The following is a 19,339-nucleotide window of genomic DNA, read 5'->3' on the forward strand; positions in this document are numbered from 1 at the left end:
CTGGTCTCAAACTCCTGACCTCAGGTGACCTGCTCGCCTCAGCCTCCTAAAGTGCTGGGATCACAAGCGTAAGCTGCCACACCCAGCCTAGGAGGCTTCTAATAAAGATTCTGTCACTCCTAAGAAGGCCTAGAGACATGATCAAGCCTAGACCTGCTGATGATTACCTTGGTATGGTGTGATAATGAAGTCCACCCTGAGGATGACAGAGCTGAGATGAAGAAAATCTGGATCTTTGCTTGGCTCAGCTGAGTCTCTGGAGTCTGCTCTACCATGGGGCTTCTTAAGTAAAATATATTTTTTTTGTTAGAGACAGGGTCTCGCTCTGGCCCAGGCTGGAGGGCAGAGGTGCAAACATAGCTCACTGCAGCCTTCCAACTCTTGGGCTCAAGGGATCCTCCAGCTCAGCCTCCTGAATAGCTAGGACTATAGGCTCATGCTACCACCTAGCTAATTTCTTTTTCTTTTCTTTTTTTTTACTTTTTGTAAAGATGAGGTCTCTTGCTACGTTACTTGGGCTGTTCTCAAACTCCTGGCCTCAAGCGATGCCCCCACTTCAGCCTCCCAAAGTGCTGGAATTACAGATGTGAGCCATTGCACCTGGCCAATCAAAGATACCCTAATGATTTAGGGAAGTTCGAGTTGGGGTTTCTGTTGTCGCAACTGATGAAGGGGATTTAATTCTATTATAGGTGACAAAGTCCAGGTTGAAGTAGCTCAGCACTTTTCAAATTTTAGTGTGGACATGAGTCACCTGGGCACCTTCTTAAAATGCAGAGTTGGACTCAGTAGGTCTAAGATGGGGCCCAACATTCTAGCAAGCTATCCGATGATGTGGTTGTGCTGGGCTGTGGAGCACACTTTGAGTAACAATGAAGGAACTTGAGATAAAAGACAATTCAGGCCGGGTGTGGTGGCTCACACCTGTAATCCCGGCACTTTGGGAGGCTGAGGCAAGTGGATCACTTAAGGCCAGGAGTTCAAGACCAGCCTGGCCAACAAGGCAAAATCCTGTCTCCACTAAAAATACAAAAATTAGCCAGATGTGGTGGTGGGTGCCTGTAGTCCCAGCTACTTGGGAGGCTGAAGCATGAGAATTGCTTGAACCCGAGAGGCGCAGGTTGCAGTGAGCCAAGATCGTGCCACTGCACTCCAGCCTGGGTGACAGAGCGAGACTCTGTCAATAAAAAAAAAGAAAAAAGAAAAAAAATCATTCAGTGGTTCAAGTCACGAGAGGTCAAAGGCTTTGATGGCAGCTGATTGCAGGGGCTCAAACAATGCCAGGTTTCTCCTCTCTCGCCTGCTTTTCGTGCGATGGATTTCTTCAAAAGACAGCTCTCTCCTGAGAAAGCTGGGGACTAGAAGTTCCCATATCACACCCTCCTATCTTGATCCAAAAATACCAAGGAAGCAGCAGGTTGGATTTATGGAGGGTATCAGTTATCTATGGCTACATAAATGCTGTGTTAACAACTGTAAAACTTCCGAAGTATATAACAATAAACATGTATTTGGAATCAACCTAAATGCCCATCAATAATCATAAGCTAGATAAAGAAAATATGGTACATATACACCATGGAATACTATAGAGCCATTAAATGAATGAGATCATGTTCTTTGCAGGGACATGGATGGAGCTGGAGGTCATTATCCTTAACAAACTAACACAGGAACAGAAAAACAAATACTGCATGCTCTCACTTATAAGTGGGAGCTAAATGATGAGAAGAAATGACACAGAGAGGGGGGCAACACACACGGAGACCTACTGGGGGGTGGAGGATGGGAGGAGGGAGAGGATCAGGAAAAATAACTAATGGGTACTAGGCTTAATACCTGGGTGACAAAATAATCTGTACAACAAACCCCCATGATAAAAGTTTACCTATACAACAAACCTGAACATGTATCCCTGAACTTAAAAGTTAAAACAATAGGCCGGGCGCGGTGGCTCACGCTTGTAATCCCAGCACTTTGGGAGGCCGAGGCGGGCGGATCACGAGGTCAGGAGATCGAGACCACGGTGAAACCCCGTCTCTACTAAAAATACAAAAAAAATTAGCCGGGCGTGGTGGCGGGCGCCTGTAGTCCCAGCTACTTGGAGAGGCTGAGGCAGGAGAATGGCATGAACCCGGGAGGCGGAGCTTGCAGTGAGCCGAGATGTGCCACTGCACTCCAGCCTGGGCAACAGAGCGAGACTCCGTCTCAAAAAAAAAAAAAAAAAGTTAAAACAATAATAAAAATGAACATGTATTGCTTATGAGTCTTGGGTTACCTGAGGGGTTGGCTAGACCCTTGCTTTTCAAAGTGTGGTGCATGCTACAGTGACATGAACTTTCCCTAGGAGCTTGTTAGAAATGCAGATTCTCAGCTGGGCACGGAGGCTCATGCCTGTAATCCCAGCACTTTGGGAGGCTGAGGGGGGCGGATCACCTGAGGTCAGGAGATCGAGACCATGCTGGCCAACACGGTGAAACCCTGCCTCTACTAAAAATACAAAAATTAGCTGGGCGTGGTGGTGCGCCTGTAGTCCCAGCTACTCAGGAGGCTGAGGCAGGAGACTCTGTTGAACCCAGGAGGCAGAGGTTGCAGTGAGCCGAGAAAGCTCCACTGCACTCCAGCCTGTGCAACAAAGTAAAACTCCATCTCAAGAAAAAGAAAGAAAGAAAAAAGAAAGAAATGCAGATTCTCAGACCCACTCCAAAACTACAGAATCAGAATCTCCTTCTAACAAGATCCTAGTATGCATGTTATACTTTGAAAAGCAAAGCAACTGATCATAAACCTACAATTATCTGAAATAGGCTTTTCTTAAAAAATGAAAGCAGCTAAACTGATCTTCGCTGGACTTGCCCACATATCGGGAGTCATCTGGCTTTTGGGTGGACTAAAAAGGCCCCTTGGCAGGACTTGGTGGCTCATGTCTGAAATCCCGGCACTTTGGGAGGCCAAAGTGGCCTGAGCCCAGGAGTTCAAGACCAACCTGGGCAACATAGGAAGACCCTGTTTCTTCAAAAATAGAAAAAAAAATTAGCCTGGTATGGTGGTGCACGTCTGTGATCCCACCTACTCAAGAGGCTAAGGTTGGAGGATCGCCTGAGCCTGGGAGGTCGAGGCTGCAGTGAGCCATGATTGTTCCACTGCACTCCAGACTGGGTGACAGAGTGAGACTCTCTCAAAAAATGCCTCGGCTGGGAGGACTAGGGTAACTCGTTCAGCACGTAGACCCCTCCAGTACAACCCTATGAAGCTTCCCTGCAGCCCCTGCCTTTGCAGACAGCTCTTCCTCTGCTGTGCTGCCCATTGCTTTCTCGCAATGTACTATCTGTCTAATAAGTCTGCCTTTCTTTCCCTACGACTGTCTTGATAAATGCCTTTACCTCCGATGACACTGGCCCCAGCTAGTCACACATGTGCTGCCCATCTCTCTCTTTTTTTTTCTTTCTTTTGAGACAGAGTCTCGCTCTGTTGCCCAGGCTGGAAAGCAGTGGCGCGATCTCAGCTCACTGCAAGCTCCGCCTCCCGGGTTCACGCCATTCTCTTGTCTCAGCCTCCCGAGTAGCTGGGACTACAGGCGGCCGCCACCACGCCTGGCTAATTTTTTCTATTTTTTAGTAGAGACGGGGTTTCACCGTGTTAGCCAGGATGGTCTCAATCTCCTGACCCCATGATCCACCAGCCTCGGCCTCCCAAAGTGCTGGGATTACAGGCGTGAGCCACCAGGCCTGGAGATGCCCATCTCTTAAAATAAAAAATAAAAAAAAAAGAAAGAAAGGAAGGAAAGGAGGCAGGAGGGGTCCTGGGAAGGCAAACAACACAACTGAGTGCAGACCAAATCCAAAACTTCTCCACTTGCCTGTTTTATCATTAGATTCTTAGATATGGGTTATCTGGTTAGTGACAGGAAACTGAATTAATTCATTAATTGAGTCACCAAATAACACACAGAGCCCTGGGGTGGAAAAGAGCTCAGCCCATAAGGTAAAGAGAAGATGGGCCAGTGTAGATGGGTCAGAGTGTGAGAGAGGGAGAGACTTGGATAGTGAAGTCCGCAAGCCCTTAAAGATAGAAGATGAGGTGAGTCTTTATCCTGGTAGGTATGGGAAGCCTTCAAAAGGTTTTAAACAGAGAGTGGCTTGATTGGATGTACATTAGAATAACCACCTCCCCGGCAGGAAGCTTTACTGTGACAAATGGATTGGATGAGTCCAGACCAGGAAGAGACATATGCGACCATAAACAAACAAATAAAAATAAATTTTAAAAAACAGGCAGAAGGATCTTCACAGAACTGGACCTTGAAGAATGTGTTTGCCAGGAAAAGAGAATGAAGAAGTACCTTCGTATCGGAGGGAACTGCAGGTATTACGGTATTTGGCCCTTCAGGAAGGCAAGAGGAAACTAAAGGTTAGTGAACCTTAACCCTCTATATGCCCCACATGTCCAGCTCACAAGTGTTAAATCAAGTTTAGCCTAAAGCTGCCTCCTTACATATTTTAAGTTCGGCCTGAAGGTTTTTCTGTACATCGTGAACTATAACAAGTGGAGGTGTAAACAGAAGGTGGCCTACACTTGTGCCAATCACCAAGTTTTGGGCAATCAAATGTAGCCAACTGTTCGAATTGTGTTCAAATAAGGCAAACGCCGAGCTGTAATCAATCCAGCTGTTTCTGTACCTCACTTACGTTTTCTGTATGTCACTTTCCTTTTTCTGTCCATAAATCTTCCACCACATGGCTGTGCTGGAGTTTCAGCCTACTCTGGCCCAAGGCTGCTTGATTCGTGAATCCTTCATTGCTCAATTAAACTCTATTTATTTATTTAGAGATGGAGTCTCGCTCTGTTGTACAGGCTGGAGTGTAGTGGCGTGATCTCAGCTCACCACAACCTCCACCTTCTGGGTTCAAGCAATTCTTGTGCCTCAGCCTCCCGAGTAGCTGGGACTACAGGTGCCCACCACCACGCCCAGCTAGTTTTTGTATTTGTAGTAGAGACGGGGTTTCGCCACCTTGACCAGGCTAGTCTCAAGCTCCTGACTTGAAGCCATCCGCCCTCCTCGGCCTCCCAAAGTGCTCGGATTACAGGCATGAGCCACCGTGCCCAGCCAATTAAACTTCTTTAAATTTAATTCGTCTGAAGTTTTTTTTTTTTTTCTTTTTTTTTTTTTTGAGACGGAGTCTCACTCTGTCGCCCAGGCTGGAGTGCAGTGGCACAATCTCGGCTCACTGCAAGCTCCGCCTCCCGGGTTCACGCCATTCTCCTGCCTCAGCCTCTCCGAGTAGCTGGGACTACAGGCGCCCGCCACCACGCCCGGCTAATTTTTTTGTATTTTTAGTAGAGACGGGGTTTCACCGTGGCCTCGATCTCCTGACCTCGTGATTCGCCCGCCTCGGCCTCCCAAAGTGCTGGGATTACACGCGTGAGCCACCGCGCCCGGCCTTGAAGTTTTTCTTTTATCACAAGTCACATCAATCCCTCAGGCCCCTGCTCAAATGCTACCTCTTCCTGAAAGCCGTTCCTAAGTGGTCTCTCTAAAGAACCATCCCAGCCCCTTTCTTTGCTTTATCCTTCACGGCACTTATCACTACCTGAAATTATACCACGTACCTATTTACCAATTTGGCACTGTGGTTAAGCTTATCAAGTATGAAGCCAGACTACCTGGGTTCAAATCCCAGCTCCACTACTTCCTTGTCATGTGACCTTCAGTTGTTCAGCCTGTGTTACAGTTGAGGGGTCATAATAGTACCTGTCTATAGGGCTTTGTGAGGATAAATGAATTAGTGTGTGTACCAGTGTTCTAACACTGCCTGCATTTCCATTTTCCCCAAAGCAGCCCAGTTACTTATTAACACACTGCCTTTTCCAGTGACATGTGTTCGCCGTTATTAAGTCGATCTCCCGTCAAAATATAAGCTCTATTTTGTTTTCCATTGTATCCCCAGTGCCTAGAACAGTGCCTGTTGCAAAGTAAGCTTTGAGTTAAAAAAAAAAAGATGAAAGAATGAAAATGGCAGACTGCCTAGCAGAACTAGCCCTTCCCGATGCTTCACTGTTGCTATGGTGACGATGCAGTCTGCACGAAGATCCCAGCTTCCTTAACCTTGTTCCTACCTCCAGCCAGCTCACCCATTGGCCACCTGTATCTCCTGCTGTAGCGGCCAGAAAGCTACAACTCCCAGCCGGCTGAGCACCACCAGCGCTTTCGCGCCCAAGTCCCTTTGCTGAGCGTGAGGGCCTGCGCAGTAGAATCCGCGGGTCCGGAGCTCCATCTGAGCGTGTGCAGGCTGCGGGTGTTTCCTTCGTCTGCTGGCGGAAGAGGAGTGGGCAGGACCCCTTTACCCGCTGAGCATTGTGGGGCCCGCTCGGCTCTCCTTGTCCAAAGGGTCTGGGCCCCGGGGCTGCAGCCTCTGGGTGAGGAGGCGGGGGCGGGAAACCTGCTTCGGTCTCCATGGTTACGAGCCGCTCAGCGCGCAAGAGGGGGATTCAAAGGTTGGCGTTGCCACAGTAACTCTGGAGTGGAAGGGGACGGGGATTAGAGACCTCGCGGGGGAAATTAGACTAACAGCCTGGGAACTGGAGGGATGGAGAGTGTGCCGGAGGAATCAGTTTGCAGTAAGGGGAGTTAGGGTGATATTAGGAGAAATGGGATGTTTTCAAGGAGAGGGAGTGTTTTGATGAATTCCTATGTAATAAGGAGATTTGGGGAGATCATTGAAATCGACATGTTACTAGGTACGTGGGATGCTCAAGGGGAAGTGGAAACGCAGTAGGATCCGCGCGCCTCAGCCTCCCAAAGTAGTAGGGAAAATTGGGGTATTAAGCTCATTTGCCATTCTGCAGTTATTTATAGAGCTCCTGCTGGAAGCCAGGCACGGTTGACAGTACTGGTAAACAGGACAGATGTGACTACAGAGGGAATTGGGGTTTCATGGAGAAGGGGAGGTATAAGAAAAGGGGACTGTTGTCCTCTATGGGAGCGACTGGGAGGCGATTGGGAAGAACTGGCGCTGTAAGGAGAAGCTGGAAGTTTTATAAGGGAATTGAGGTATTATATAAGTTAATTCTGTTGCTATTTATAGAAGGCCAACTCAGTAGCAGCCTCTAGGAAGCACTGGGGATTCCTCAGTAGGCAAAGGCATTTAGTGATAGAGTTACCAGATTTGGGAGGAAAGCAATGGCCAGTTAAATTCTAATTTCAGAAAATGCATAATATTGTAGTTACTCTCTGTTGTTTATCTGAAATTCAAATTTAGCTGGGCATCCTGTATTTTATTTGGCAACTCTCATTATGGTTAATTTGAGTGTTTGTGAAGAGTGGGTTATTACAGGGGAAACAGGTATTATAGAGTAATTGGGTTGTAGGAGGACCTGGGGATAGTCAGGAAAAATTGGAGTGTTGAAGCTAACGCCAAGATCAGCACTTACTGTGTGCTGGAGACTATGCTAAGTACTCTTATTTTTAAAAACGTTTTATTATGGAAAGTTTCGGCCATATACAATTGTTTGCTTGTTTTTGAGATGCAGTCTTACGCTGTCACCCAGGCTGGAGTGCAGTGGCATGATCTCTGCTCATTTCAACCTCTGCTTCCCGGGTTCAAGTGATTCTCCTGCCTCAGCCTCCTGAGTAGCTGGGATTACAGGCGCGCACCACCACACCCGGCTAATTTTTGTAATTTTAGTAAAGAAGGGGTTTCACCATGTTGGCCAGGCTGGTCTTGAACTCCTGACCTCAAGTGATTCACCCACCTCAGTCTCCCAAAGTGCTGGCATTATAGGCGTGAGCCACTGCGCCTGGCCCATATGCAATTGTTAAACAGATAATATATAATAAAGCTACTTGTACCCATCTCTGCTTTACATGAGTGCTGTGTTGAGGCATCCCAACATTCCTATGAGGTAGCATTACTGTCACACCCCCATTTTACAGATGAGGAAACTGCACTACAGAGAGGTTAAATAACTTGGCCAGAGGTGTTAGAACCAGAATTTGGGCCCACACAATCGGGCCCCAGAGTCTGGGCTCTCAGCTGCCATGTCACATGTAACCTCCGTCTGGGAAGTGTGAGTAGGGAGTGAGGCATGATGGGAGCAACAAGAGTAGTAGTAGTAAGGTATAAAAGGAAAGGTAGGGAATTGGGCCGTTTGAGCATTGTGCAGTTGTTATAGGATTTTTATTTTTATTTTTTGAGACAGAGTCTCACTCTGTCACCCAGGCTGGGGTGCAGTGGTACAATCTTGGCTCACTGCAACCTCCACCTCCTGAGTTCAAGCAGTTCTCCTGCCTCAGCCTCCCAAGTAGCTGGGATTACAGGTGTGCACCACCATGCCTGGCTAATTTTTGTATTTTTAGTAGAGACGGGGTTTCACCACGTTGGCCAGGCTGGTCTTGAACTCCTAACCTCAAGTGATCCACCCGCCTCAGCCTCCCAAAGTGCTGGGATTACAGCCGTGAGCCATCGCCCCCAGCCAGTTGTTATAGGATTTTTATAAGATGTTTTGGGAGACTGGGGGAGTTACAGAAGAGTTTGGTGTTTTGAAACATGGGAAGTTGTATAGTTACATTTCAATAGAACAGTAGCAGCTAGCCACATGTGGATGCATTACATAAATATAATGAAATAAAACTCAGCACATTTCAGGAAGTGCCTACTGTATTGGACAGTGAAGATCTAGAGCAGTCCCAATGAGTCTGGATAACAGGGATTTAGGGTAACCAAGGGTTAAGGCACAAGCAGGTGCAGCCAGTTCTAGGCAAGATTGGGCAGCATCCAGGCCACATCCTCACTCCTGTGATCACAAGACAGAAGTCTCCACTTCAGCCTCTGATTGGTCATGGGCCAATCCTTCATAGGGTGTAACCAATTGGAGGCCTCTAAAGGGCACCGAGGGGTGTCACCAAATTCTTTTAGCTTAATGAAAACTCTAAAGAGCACTGCAGTCCGGGGCTCTTGAGCCACTTGCTCAAGCCCACTCTGATTCTGTGGAGTGTACTTTCGCTTCCATAAATCTGTGCTTTCGTTACTCCGCTCTTTTGTTGCTTTGTGCATTTTGTTCAATTCTTTGTTCCACACACGAAGAACCCTAACAACTCACAGTCAGGACCTTCCATAGGGTAACACCATCACTGCAGAAAGTTCTGCTGGACAGCCCTGATGTGTGGGGTGACAAGTGTGGAGGCTTTCCTGGTTCCTAACAGTTCGACCTCATCTCTTAGCAATTGCTCTCGTACTTCCTCTGACTCACCCCTAACCTTCTCCTCTCTGTTCTACTAAAAATACAAAAATTAGCTGGGCGTGGTGGTGGGCACCTGTAATCCCAGCTACTCAGGAGGCTGAGGCAGGAGAATCACTTGAACCCGGGAGGCGGAGATTGCAGTGGGCCGACATCACGCCACTGCACTCCAACCTGGGCGACAGAGAGACTCTGTCCCCCCCCAAAAAAAAAACAGAAAAAAAAAAAAACCATGCTGAATTGGCCAAATATTTATCTAGGACTTCCCAGCCTGCAGAACTGTAAAACATAAAGTTTTACTGTTTAAGCCACTGAGTCCATGGTATTTTGTTATGGCAACCGGAGCAGGATAAGGTAGTGTACATACCTTTAATTTCACTGTATAACTTCAGATTAATTTCCAAAAGCAAGCATTACCTAGCCAACAGCAGAACGTAACATTTGTGCTCCATATACTCACCAGTAGTAGGCATTACTGACTTAATAAATGGAAGTTTGGGCCGGGCGCAGTGGCTCACGCCTGTAATCCCAGCACTTTGGGAGGCCGAGGCAGGTGGATCACCTGAGGTCAGGAGTTTAAGACCAGCCTGACCAACATGGAGAAACCCTGTCTCTACTAAAAATACAAAATTAGCCGGACGTGGAGGCGCATGCCTGTAATCCTAGTTACTCGGGAGGCTGAGGCAGGAGAATCGCTTGAACCCAGGAGGCAGAGGTTGCGGTGAGCCGAGATCACACCACTGCACTCCAGCCTGGGCGACAAGAGCAAAAACTCTGTCTCAAAAATAAATAAATAAATAAAAAATAAATGGAAGTTTGATGAATATAAAATGTAGTATTTTTATGGTTTTTAATATGAGGTTTCTGATAACTAGACGTATGAAATTCTTCTTTTGTTCATTGTCCATTGTGATTTACAAATTGTAACATTTTACTCATAACCTTTGCCCATTTTTCACAAGGAGTTTTCTGTTTGTTTTCTCATGGTGAATCATTTTTATGTATTATAAATATCACCTGATATTTACATCTTCTTCTTAGTGGCTTCATTCTAATGAACTTCTTTTTTTTGTTTTGTTTCTTTGTTTATTTTTTTGAGACAGAGTGAGACTCTGTCAGCCAGGCTGGAGTGCAGTGGTGTGATCTTGGCTCACTGCAACCCCTGCCTCCCAGGCTCAAGTGATTCTCATGCCTTAGCCTCCTGAGCAGCTGGGATTACAGACCTACATCACCATGCCTGACTAATTTTTGTATTTTTAGTAGAGACAGGGTTTCACCATGTTGGCCAGGCTGGTCTCGAGCTCCTGGCCTCATCTGATTCACCCACCTCAGCCTCCCAAAGTGCTGGGATTACAGGCGTGAGCCACTGCAACCAGCCTTCTATTTTTAATTTAGCATACTCAAATCAATTTAACTTCTAAAAATTTGTGCCTTTTTGTTTTAATAACATTAACCTATTTTTTTATTTTTGTAAATTTATGAAGTACATTCTTCAAATGTAACAATTTAGTTCTACTTCAAGATAAGGTATAGACAACTGCAAAATTCCACTGTCCTCACTATCACAATGATGAAGAGGATGGAGCTGCAGAATCTGAGCATATAAAGACTTTTATGAACTCTTAACGCCCAACCCCAACTTGAGCATTCATTGTGCTGGTCCTAATTCACATTCAAACGCCCTGAGAATGGAACTAACAGGATACACTGCACCCAATCTCACAGGCACACACAGGATAGATCCAAATACCACTGCAAAGACTTTTAAAATGAGCTGATATTAAGACCTCAGTTCACAGAAAACCAAATAAATAATAAATATCTTCTGTTGGACACAAATAAAACACAGAGCCTCACAAGATAACATTCACATGTGGAGGGTACATATCAAAACTACTGAGAATCCAAGGATGAGCTGCAAAATCTCCACTTGTCTGGCAAATGACAACTCAGTGGACACCAAACACTGAATAACATGTACGGTGGAATTATTTGACAAAGACTTTAAAAGAGACATTATAAAAATACTCAAATGAGGCCAGGCGCGGTGGCTCATGCCTGTAATCCCAGCACTTTGGAAGGCCGAGGCGGGTGGATCATGAGGTCAGGAGATCGAGACCATCCTGGCCAACATGGTGAAACCCTGTCTCTACTAAAAATATTTTTTAAAAAAATGAGCCGGGCGTGGTGGCATGCACCTATAGTCCCAACTACTCAGGAGGCTGAGGCAAGAGAATCGCTTGAGCCCAGGAGACAGAGGCTGCAGTGAGCTGAGATCACACCACTGCACTCCAGCCTGGATGACAGAGCTAGACTCCATCTCAAAAAAAAAAAAAAAATACTCAAACGTGCCAGGTGTAGTGGCCTGTAATCCCAGCACTTTGGGAGGCTGAGGTGGGTGGATCACTTGAGGCCAGGAGTTCAAAACCAGCCTGGCCAACATAGCAAAACTCTGTCTCTACTAAAAATACAAAAAATTAGCTGGGCTGTGGTGGTGCATGCCTGTAATCCCAGCTACTCAGGAGGCTGAGGCACAAGAATCGCTTGAACCAGTAGGCAGAGGTTGCAGTGAGCTGAGATCGCACCACTGCACTCCAGCCTGGTTAACAGAGTTGAGATCCTGTCTTGAAAAAAAAAAAAAAGCTCAAACAAGCAAATGCTAACACATTTGCAGGAAAATAGAATATAAGCCAAGAAATTTAAAATATAGAGAACAACAAAATGGAAATTTTAGAACTCATACATACAGTGACCAAAATTTAAAAGGTGGTGAATGCACTCAGTGGGACAACACAGATAACAGCAGGTGAACATTCCAGCAAATTTGAAAATAGAAAAATTACAATTACCCAGTCAGAATAATGGAAAAAATGAAAAGATGTCCTAAATAAGTAGAATATCAGAGATATTTAGGAAAACATAAAAGTCTAACATTTCCACAATAAGAGTTTCAGAAGAAGAGGAAAAAAACAAAATATAATATTGATTGATTCAACATAAATGCTATGGTTTATTTCTAGATGGCAAGGAAAATCACAAGGAAGGAGGTTTCCATTTAAAAGAATTCCACTACTCATCAAAATTTTCATCTATTCTCAAGATTGTTTATTTCAAACTAGGTTTAGAGTAGCAAAACATATGAATTTTACAGTAGAAAACATGAGAAGGATATAAAAGTTTGTTTTCTGTATCCTTTCAAAATTCTTATTTTGAAGGCCTTCTGGGCATATAAGCTATTGGAACTTGTCATCAATTAAACTATTTCCTATAAAGATGAAAATCAGGCTAATAAAAAGTATTTTTAGCAATTAGGCTGAAAACCTCTAAGTTTGGTAAAAGACATAAAACTGCAAATTTATGAATTGGAGCAAATTCCAAAGGGAATAAAACAAGGAAACTCATTCCCAACATAATGAAATGGCTAAAAACTAAAGATAAACAAAAATACCTTGAAATCTGCCAGAGAAAAATGACACACTACATACAGGGAAAAAACAATTTGAATGACTGCAGATTTCTCATCAGGAAATATGGAAGCCAAAAGGAAATTGCTGAACAGAAAACAACATCAACTAAAAATACTACATCAAGCAAAAAACATCACTGAGAATGAAGGTGAGAAAAAGATGTCCTCAGAGGCAGAAAAAAATAGGAGAATCCATACCTATCAGAACCACTCTAAAAGAATTAAAAAGCGTCTTTCAGACGAAGTGGAAAATTGCAGAATGAAATTTGGAAAATAAGGAAGAGCAACAGAAATGGTATAAATATCTGGAAAAACAACAGATTCTTCTCCTCATGAGTTTTTTAAGTCTTCTGAGTGATTAAAAGTATAAAATATATAATAATTTATTGATGGGTTTTAAGATACAGAAAGATCATATAGAAGATAACTATATCCTAGATGAGAAAAGGTAATAGGATCTAAATGGTGATAAAGTGCCTAGATTCCATTTTAAGTGGTACAAATGTGATAATAGTAGAATAGAAAAGACATAACAAACTGGCTGACTGAGGATAAATCCTAACATATTAATAATTACATTAACGTAAGTAATTGAAATTTTCCAGTTAAAAGAGACTATCAGAATGGGTTCAAAATACACCATAAAAAACACTCAACCAGACGGTGTCTACTAGGAACTTGTTTTAAACAGATTAAACGTAAAAGGATGGAAGTACGTGTGCCATGAAAACATCAATCAAAAGGCAGCTGAAATGGCTACAAAATGACAGAGTCTATGGTAGAATCCAAATGTCAGAGTTGGCTTATTTTTTGTATGGTACAAAAAATTTGCCAGGAATGCCTGTCTCAGAATAAGCTGAATTACCCTCATTTTCTTTCTGGTGGTTCTGTGGTGTTGATTTACCACATTGCATCTCAGTATTCCTTGGAGGTGACCATGAACATTTAACCCAACAACTCCTTGTAGTAGGCTACACACCAGTGGGAAAAGATTTTCTGCTCATGTTTGCATTTTCTCCCGTTTTTGTGCTCTCTTTCAGCAAATACATTTACATTATTCTAACAATAGTAGCCATAGATAAAGTGTTGAAGTCCTAACATACAAAAAAAAAAAAGACTATCATCATGTATGCCTTGAGTGTCCTCGGCTAAGAAGCTTTTGTTAGCTTTTCTGCTTTTAGTTATGAGAAGGTGATACTTCAAATGGAGTGTCCATAGGAATTACTTTTCACATTAATCAGGAAAAGTCGCCTTTCCAGGCCCCATCATTCATCAACACACCTATCTGGACGTCCTTTATCCTGGGTCTTCAAGAAACATGTCAATGGATAAAATAGTGATATATCAAGCCATGGTTGGAAAAAATTTAAAAGGAATATTACTACCTTCTTCAGATATTCTTGAGGAAAATGCATGAGGATACAGTCAATAGGTACATGCCAGGTTACAAGTCTGTCCTGAAAGCCTGTGTGATAGATGTTACCCAGTCTTCTTCTGTCTTGGACACTGAAATCAATGATCACGTTTCTGTTTATCCATTTCCAGTAAGAATGCTGGATTCTCTCTTCCAGACTATCTAACTGACTCATTTTACAAATTCTGCTGTCTAAGATAGGACACGAGGTAAGGGTCCCTTTCACTGAGGCTTCTGAAGAGCAGCTCGAGGGCCCGGTCCCCTTTCTTCTCCACCATGGTCAGCAGGCTGTCGTTCTTGCTCTGCCGTGTCTTTGCCTGCTCCACCAGCTCCTTCTCATTCTCAGTGAGAACCTCATTGTCTTGGAGATCATCAAGCACCCCTTTCAGGTCCCCCATCCTGGCTTGGAGTTGCCGGTGGTTCTCCTTCACAAAGGCTGCACCTGGATGAAAGCGGGTGTTGCAGACTCTGAGAATTGCTCTCTTATAGGATTTAGGATCTGCACCAAACGAAGATTCATAATTCCAGGGTGGCGGATGGTCTTTTTTGTTTTTTTTGGAGACGGAGTTTCACTTGTTGCCCAAGCTGGAGTGCAATAGCACAATCTCAGCTCACCGCAACCTCTGCCTCCTGGGTTCAAGTGATTCTCCTACCTCAGCCTCCCAAGTAGCTGGGATTACACGCATGCACCACCATACCTGGCTAATTTTTGTATTTTTAGTAGTGGCAGTGTTTCACCAAGTTGGTCAGCCTGGTCTTGAACTCCTGACCTCAGGTGATCCACCCGCCTCGGCCTCCCAAAGTGCTGGGATTACAGCCATGAGCCACGGCGCCCAACCAGGGATGGCTCTTTATCTTGTGGTGTTGCCTAGCCCACATTCATTTCCTTTTGGATATTTTACTTCTGGTTCTTGATTAACTTTCTAGTCTCATATTTACTATATCCCTCTCAAAGTTCAATATAGAACTTTAACTTACAGTTCCCCAGATGCAAGATATTTACCCCAATAATTTGCTGTCGCCTGCTCCTTTGTGTGGCCGTGATGTCCTCACACCCTCCCGTAAGTAAATCATACTCATTGTTTGTGTTTTCTCTGGCATCGCTTGTTTTTTGTAAATGACAAGGTTAGAAGGAATGGAGCCTCACTGTGTGATGTCAAAGCACTCAAAGGCCTCTTGATATTAGATACATCCCCCTAGCTTTAGTGTAAACATTTCACTAACCTGAGAAGGCAGGAGGGGCTGATGCAGCTCCAAGCTGGATATCCACTACAAAAGAGGAAGAATTGGAGATGACATACAATGAATCATACACCCTAACTCGGCTTTTCTAGTCTTTCATGAGCCAACTAGAATAATTTAATTCTACATATTTTATAAGGCAGGGATCTTGTTTGGCACACTAATATACTAATGAAACCCCATTAAGCCATGAGCCACTCACTGCCCATTCAGGAAATGTATCACAGAAAACATTTTTCCAATGTTCTTTCTTTATTCCTTCCTTCCTTCCTTCCTTCATTCCTTCCCTCTCGCCCTCCCTCCTTCCCTCCCTCCTTTATTTCTTTCCTTTCTTTTTGAGACAGAGTCTCGCTCTGTTGCCCTGGCTAGATTGCAGTGGCCCAATTTCTGCAACCTCTGCTTCCCAGGTTCAAGCAATTCTCCTGCCTCAGCCTCCCGAGTAGCTGGGATTACAGGCATGCATTCACCATGCCCGACTGATTTTTGTATTTTTAGTAGAGACAGGGTTTCACCATGTTGGCCAGGCTGGTCTCGAACTCCTGAACTCAGGTGATCCGCCAACCTTGGCCTCCGAAAGTGCCAGAATTATAGGCATAAGCCATCACGCCCGGCCCATTTTTCCAATATTCTTTCTATGCACAAGTGAATGTCTCAGGAACTCTGAGGGTTACAATAATATCATACCATACTGTCTTATCTAAATTATAGTCAAGGTACATGTGTTTTAGACATAAACTATCAACATCACAGGAGCAAATTTTTATACGTGTTGGTACCAGGACTTATAAGTTGATAGAAGATTTGACAATTGGAGCTATCAATTTGAAAATAATTGAAATGGTGTTTCCCAGGAGGCCTTCAACATGGTCTTATACTTTTATCTAAAATCCCTGATGTTGCTTAAAGTTCTGACGAATTTTGTGACCCCCTGTTGGTAGCAGCTCAGTCTCCACGTCACCAACATGGAATGAATCTGATGAATCTGAGTCTCCCATTGACTATGAGGTCCAAAAATTGGTTTTCTGGTCATTTGACTTCCAGGAAGAACATCAGCTTCATGGAACAGCACATTCACCCAGAGGCCCAGCCACCCACAGTCTCCCCATTTCATCCAGAATTTCCCTATTAAGGAATTAGCATGGTCATGACACCTGGAAATTTTTTTTTTTTTTGAGACAGAGTTTCCCTCTTGTTGCCCAGGCTGGAGTGCAGTGGCCCCATCTCAGCTCACTACAACCTCCGCCTTGCGGGTTCAAGTGATTCTGGTGCTTTGGCCTCCCGAGTAGCTGGGACTAGAGGCACCCTCCATCATGCCTGGCTAATTTTTGTATTTTAGTAGAGATGGGGTTTCACCATGTTGGCCAGGCTGGTCTTGAACTCCTGACCTCAAGTGATCCACCCACCTTGGCCTCCCAAAGTGCTGGGATTACAGACGTGAGCCACCTGTAATCTTTTTTTAATGAAAGATTAAATCTAGGCCAGGTGCATTGGCTCATGCCTGTAATCCCAGCACTTTGGGAGGCCGAGATGGGCAGATCACGAGGTCAAGAGATCGAGACTATTCTGGCCCACATGGTGAAACCCTGTCTCTACTAAAAATACAAAAATTAGCGGGCATGGTGGTGCGTGCCTGTAGTCCCAGCTACTCGGGAAGGAGAGTCAGGAGAATCACTTGAACCCAGGGGGCAGAGGTTGCACTGAGCCGAGATTGTGCCATTGCACTCCAGCCTGGCAACAGAGTGAGACTCCATCTAAAAAAAATAAATAAATAAAAATAATAAATAAATAAATAAATAAATCTAAACCAGGAAAAATCTTTTTTTTTTTTTTTTTTTTTTTTTTTCTTGAGACAGCGTCTTGCTCTCTCACCCAGGCTGGAGTGCAATGGCGGGATCTGGACTCACTGCAACCTCCGTCGGGTTCAAGCGATTCTCCTGACTCAGCCTCCTGAGTATTTAGGACTACAAATGCGTGCCACCACGCCCAGCTAATTTTTGTATTTTTAGTAGAGATGGGGTTTTGCCATGTTGGTCAGGCTGGTCTCGAACTCCTGACCTTAGGTGATCTGCCCGCCTTGGCCTCCCCAAGTGTTGAGATTACAGGTGTGAGCCACCGCACCCAGCCTGATCTGCAGCTGTCTAGACACTAAGGGGTGATGGGATTGGGAGAATTCAGTGAAAGAAGGAAGACCAGTGACTGACGACCACAAGGGCCAGATTAGCCAATACCATCAACACTATGACAGTATTTTCCCAAAATACTAAAATACATGAGCAGAAACAGGCAAAACCCATTTGAAATTGTTCCAAAATATTCTACAAGGTACTCATATTCCAAAAGAATGCATACGTTTGTTCAACTATTCCCAGATTCCTGGGCATTCAGGTTGGGTTCATTTTTCCCTCCCTACAAGTAATGCTTCAAGGAATATCACTGCATATAATTTCCCTTCATATGTGTACTCTTACATTATAGTATAGATTTCTAAAAGTGGTTTTTGTTCAAGGGACAATTTTTTTTCTTTTTTGAGACAGGGTCTCGCTCTGTTGCTCAGGCTGAAGTGCAGTGGTACAAACTCGGCTCACTGCTCCCTCCTCCCTCTGGGGTCAAGTGAGCCAACCACCTCAGCCTCCAAGTAGCTGGGGCTACAGGCACATACTACCATGCCCACCTAATTTTTGTATTTTTTGTAGAGATGGGGTTTCACCATGTTGCCTAGGCTGGTCTCCAACTCCTGACCTCAAGTGATCCTCTCGCCTCAGCCTCCTAAAGCACATGAGCCACCAATCCTGGCCACAAGGGGCAATATTTAAATTAATGTATGTACATATTACTACCTAAAAGGTTAAAGCAATTTACAGTTCCTATGCAAGTGTTATCTTAATGTCCTTCTCTTGATAGAGCCGTACTGAAATTTTCCTAATGTGGTATCGAAGATAATGATCTGCTGCAATGGAAGACACTGATTTCTGCATCATTGTAGGTATTCAAACAGAGGATGACATTTGCAAGTATTGGAGACACTTAAGTGTATCCACAGAGATTCAAGGACCTATAAGGAGATCTTCGATAACTTTTCTGGGAGTTTCTAAATTCCATGAAATTATATTTATGATGTTGAGTTTGTATGAATGAATGAAACATTTTACAGGATTTTTCATCAGACTATCTGAAGGAATATGACACCCCCAAAAATAAGAAAGGTGAGTATGGAAGAAATTATTAAATTGTGCAGAAAATGGAATGAAGTAGTCTTTAGGTTCGTTCTGACCTAAAATTCTAAATTTTCTGTTTTTGGCCAGGCGCGGTGGCTCATTCCTGTAATCCCAATGCTTTGGGAGGCCGAGGTGGGTGGATCACTTGAGGTAGGAGTTTAAGACCAGCTTGGCCAACAGGGCAAACCCCCATCTCTACTAAAAATAAAAAAATTAGCCAAGAGTGGTGGCGCGCATCTGTAATCCCAGCTACTCGGGAGACTGAGGCAGGAGAATCACTTGAACCAGGAGGCAGAGGTTGCAGTGAGCCGAGATCGCATCACTGCACTCCAGCCTGGGCAACACAGCAAGACTCCGAAAAAAAAAAAAACCTCCTGTTCTTTACCCCCAGGTGTGAGGGGTTTCCATTCCCATGGCCATCCCCATTCTCTGGCCCCTTGAGCATTTCACTTCCTATGGATAAACCACGGCCATCACTTTCGTTTTCCTCACATTGGCGATACACTGACAATGGAGTTCTTATCTGGGCTGGAATCATAAACAGGCTTTCACCTTTGACATCCAATGTTAGAGGTGCATTTTCCCCTCACCTAAAATGCCAGTCTCACCCACTCACCTACCTGGCTTCACCACAGTCTTCCAGACCAAAGTCTCATGTCTTTTTTCAGTAATTTCAAGTTGAATGGGTTCTTTCATCTGCCCAGCATAGAATTTTGAGAAGTGCTGGATTTCTCCAGGGCTCCTGTAGGACAATTTCAACTCCTA

General features: G+C 44.4%; 1 protein-coding gene across 2 annotated transcripts in view; it reads right to left on the bottom strand.

Annotated features, from left to right (window-relative positions):
* Positions 1 to 12,225: 12,225 nt before the first annotated feature.
* The window catches only part of CARD8 (caspase recruitment domain family member 8), a 52,823-nt gene continuing 45,709 nt past the window's right edge, over positions 12,226 to 19,339 (bottom strand). For both annotated transcript variants that reach the window (XM_030820964.1, XM_030820965.1), the window contains 3 exons: positions 19,195 to 19,336; positions 15,342 to 15,386; positions 12,226 to 14,559 (listed from right to left, as the gene is read on the bottom strand). In XM_030820964.1, coding sequence (XP_030676824.1) covers positions 14,294 to 14,559; positions 15,342 to 15,386; positions 19,195 to 19,336 — 453 coding nt within the window. In that variant the 3' untranslated portion in view covers positions 12,226 to 14,293. The remainder of the gene's footprint in view (positions 14,560 to 15,341; positions 15,387 to 19,194; positions 19,337 to 19,339) is intronic.

The sequence above is a fragment of the Nomascus leucogenys genome, chromosome 10 (assembly GCF_006542625.1).
Source record: "Nomascus leucogenys isolate Asia chromosome 10, Asia_NLE_v1, whole genome shotgun sequence".
Taxonomy (NCBI): domain Eukaryota; kingdom Metazoa; phylum Chordata; class Mammalia; order Primates; family Hylobatidae; genus Nomascus; species Nomascus leucogenys.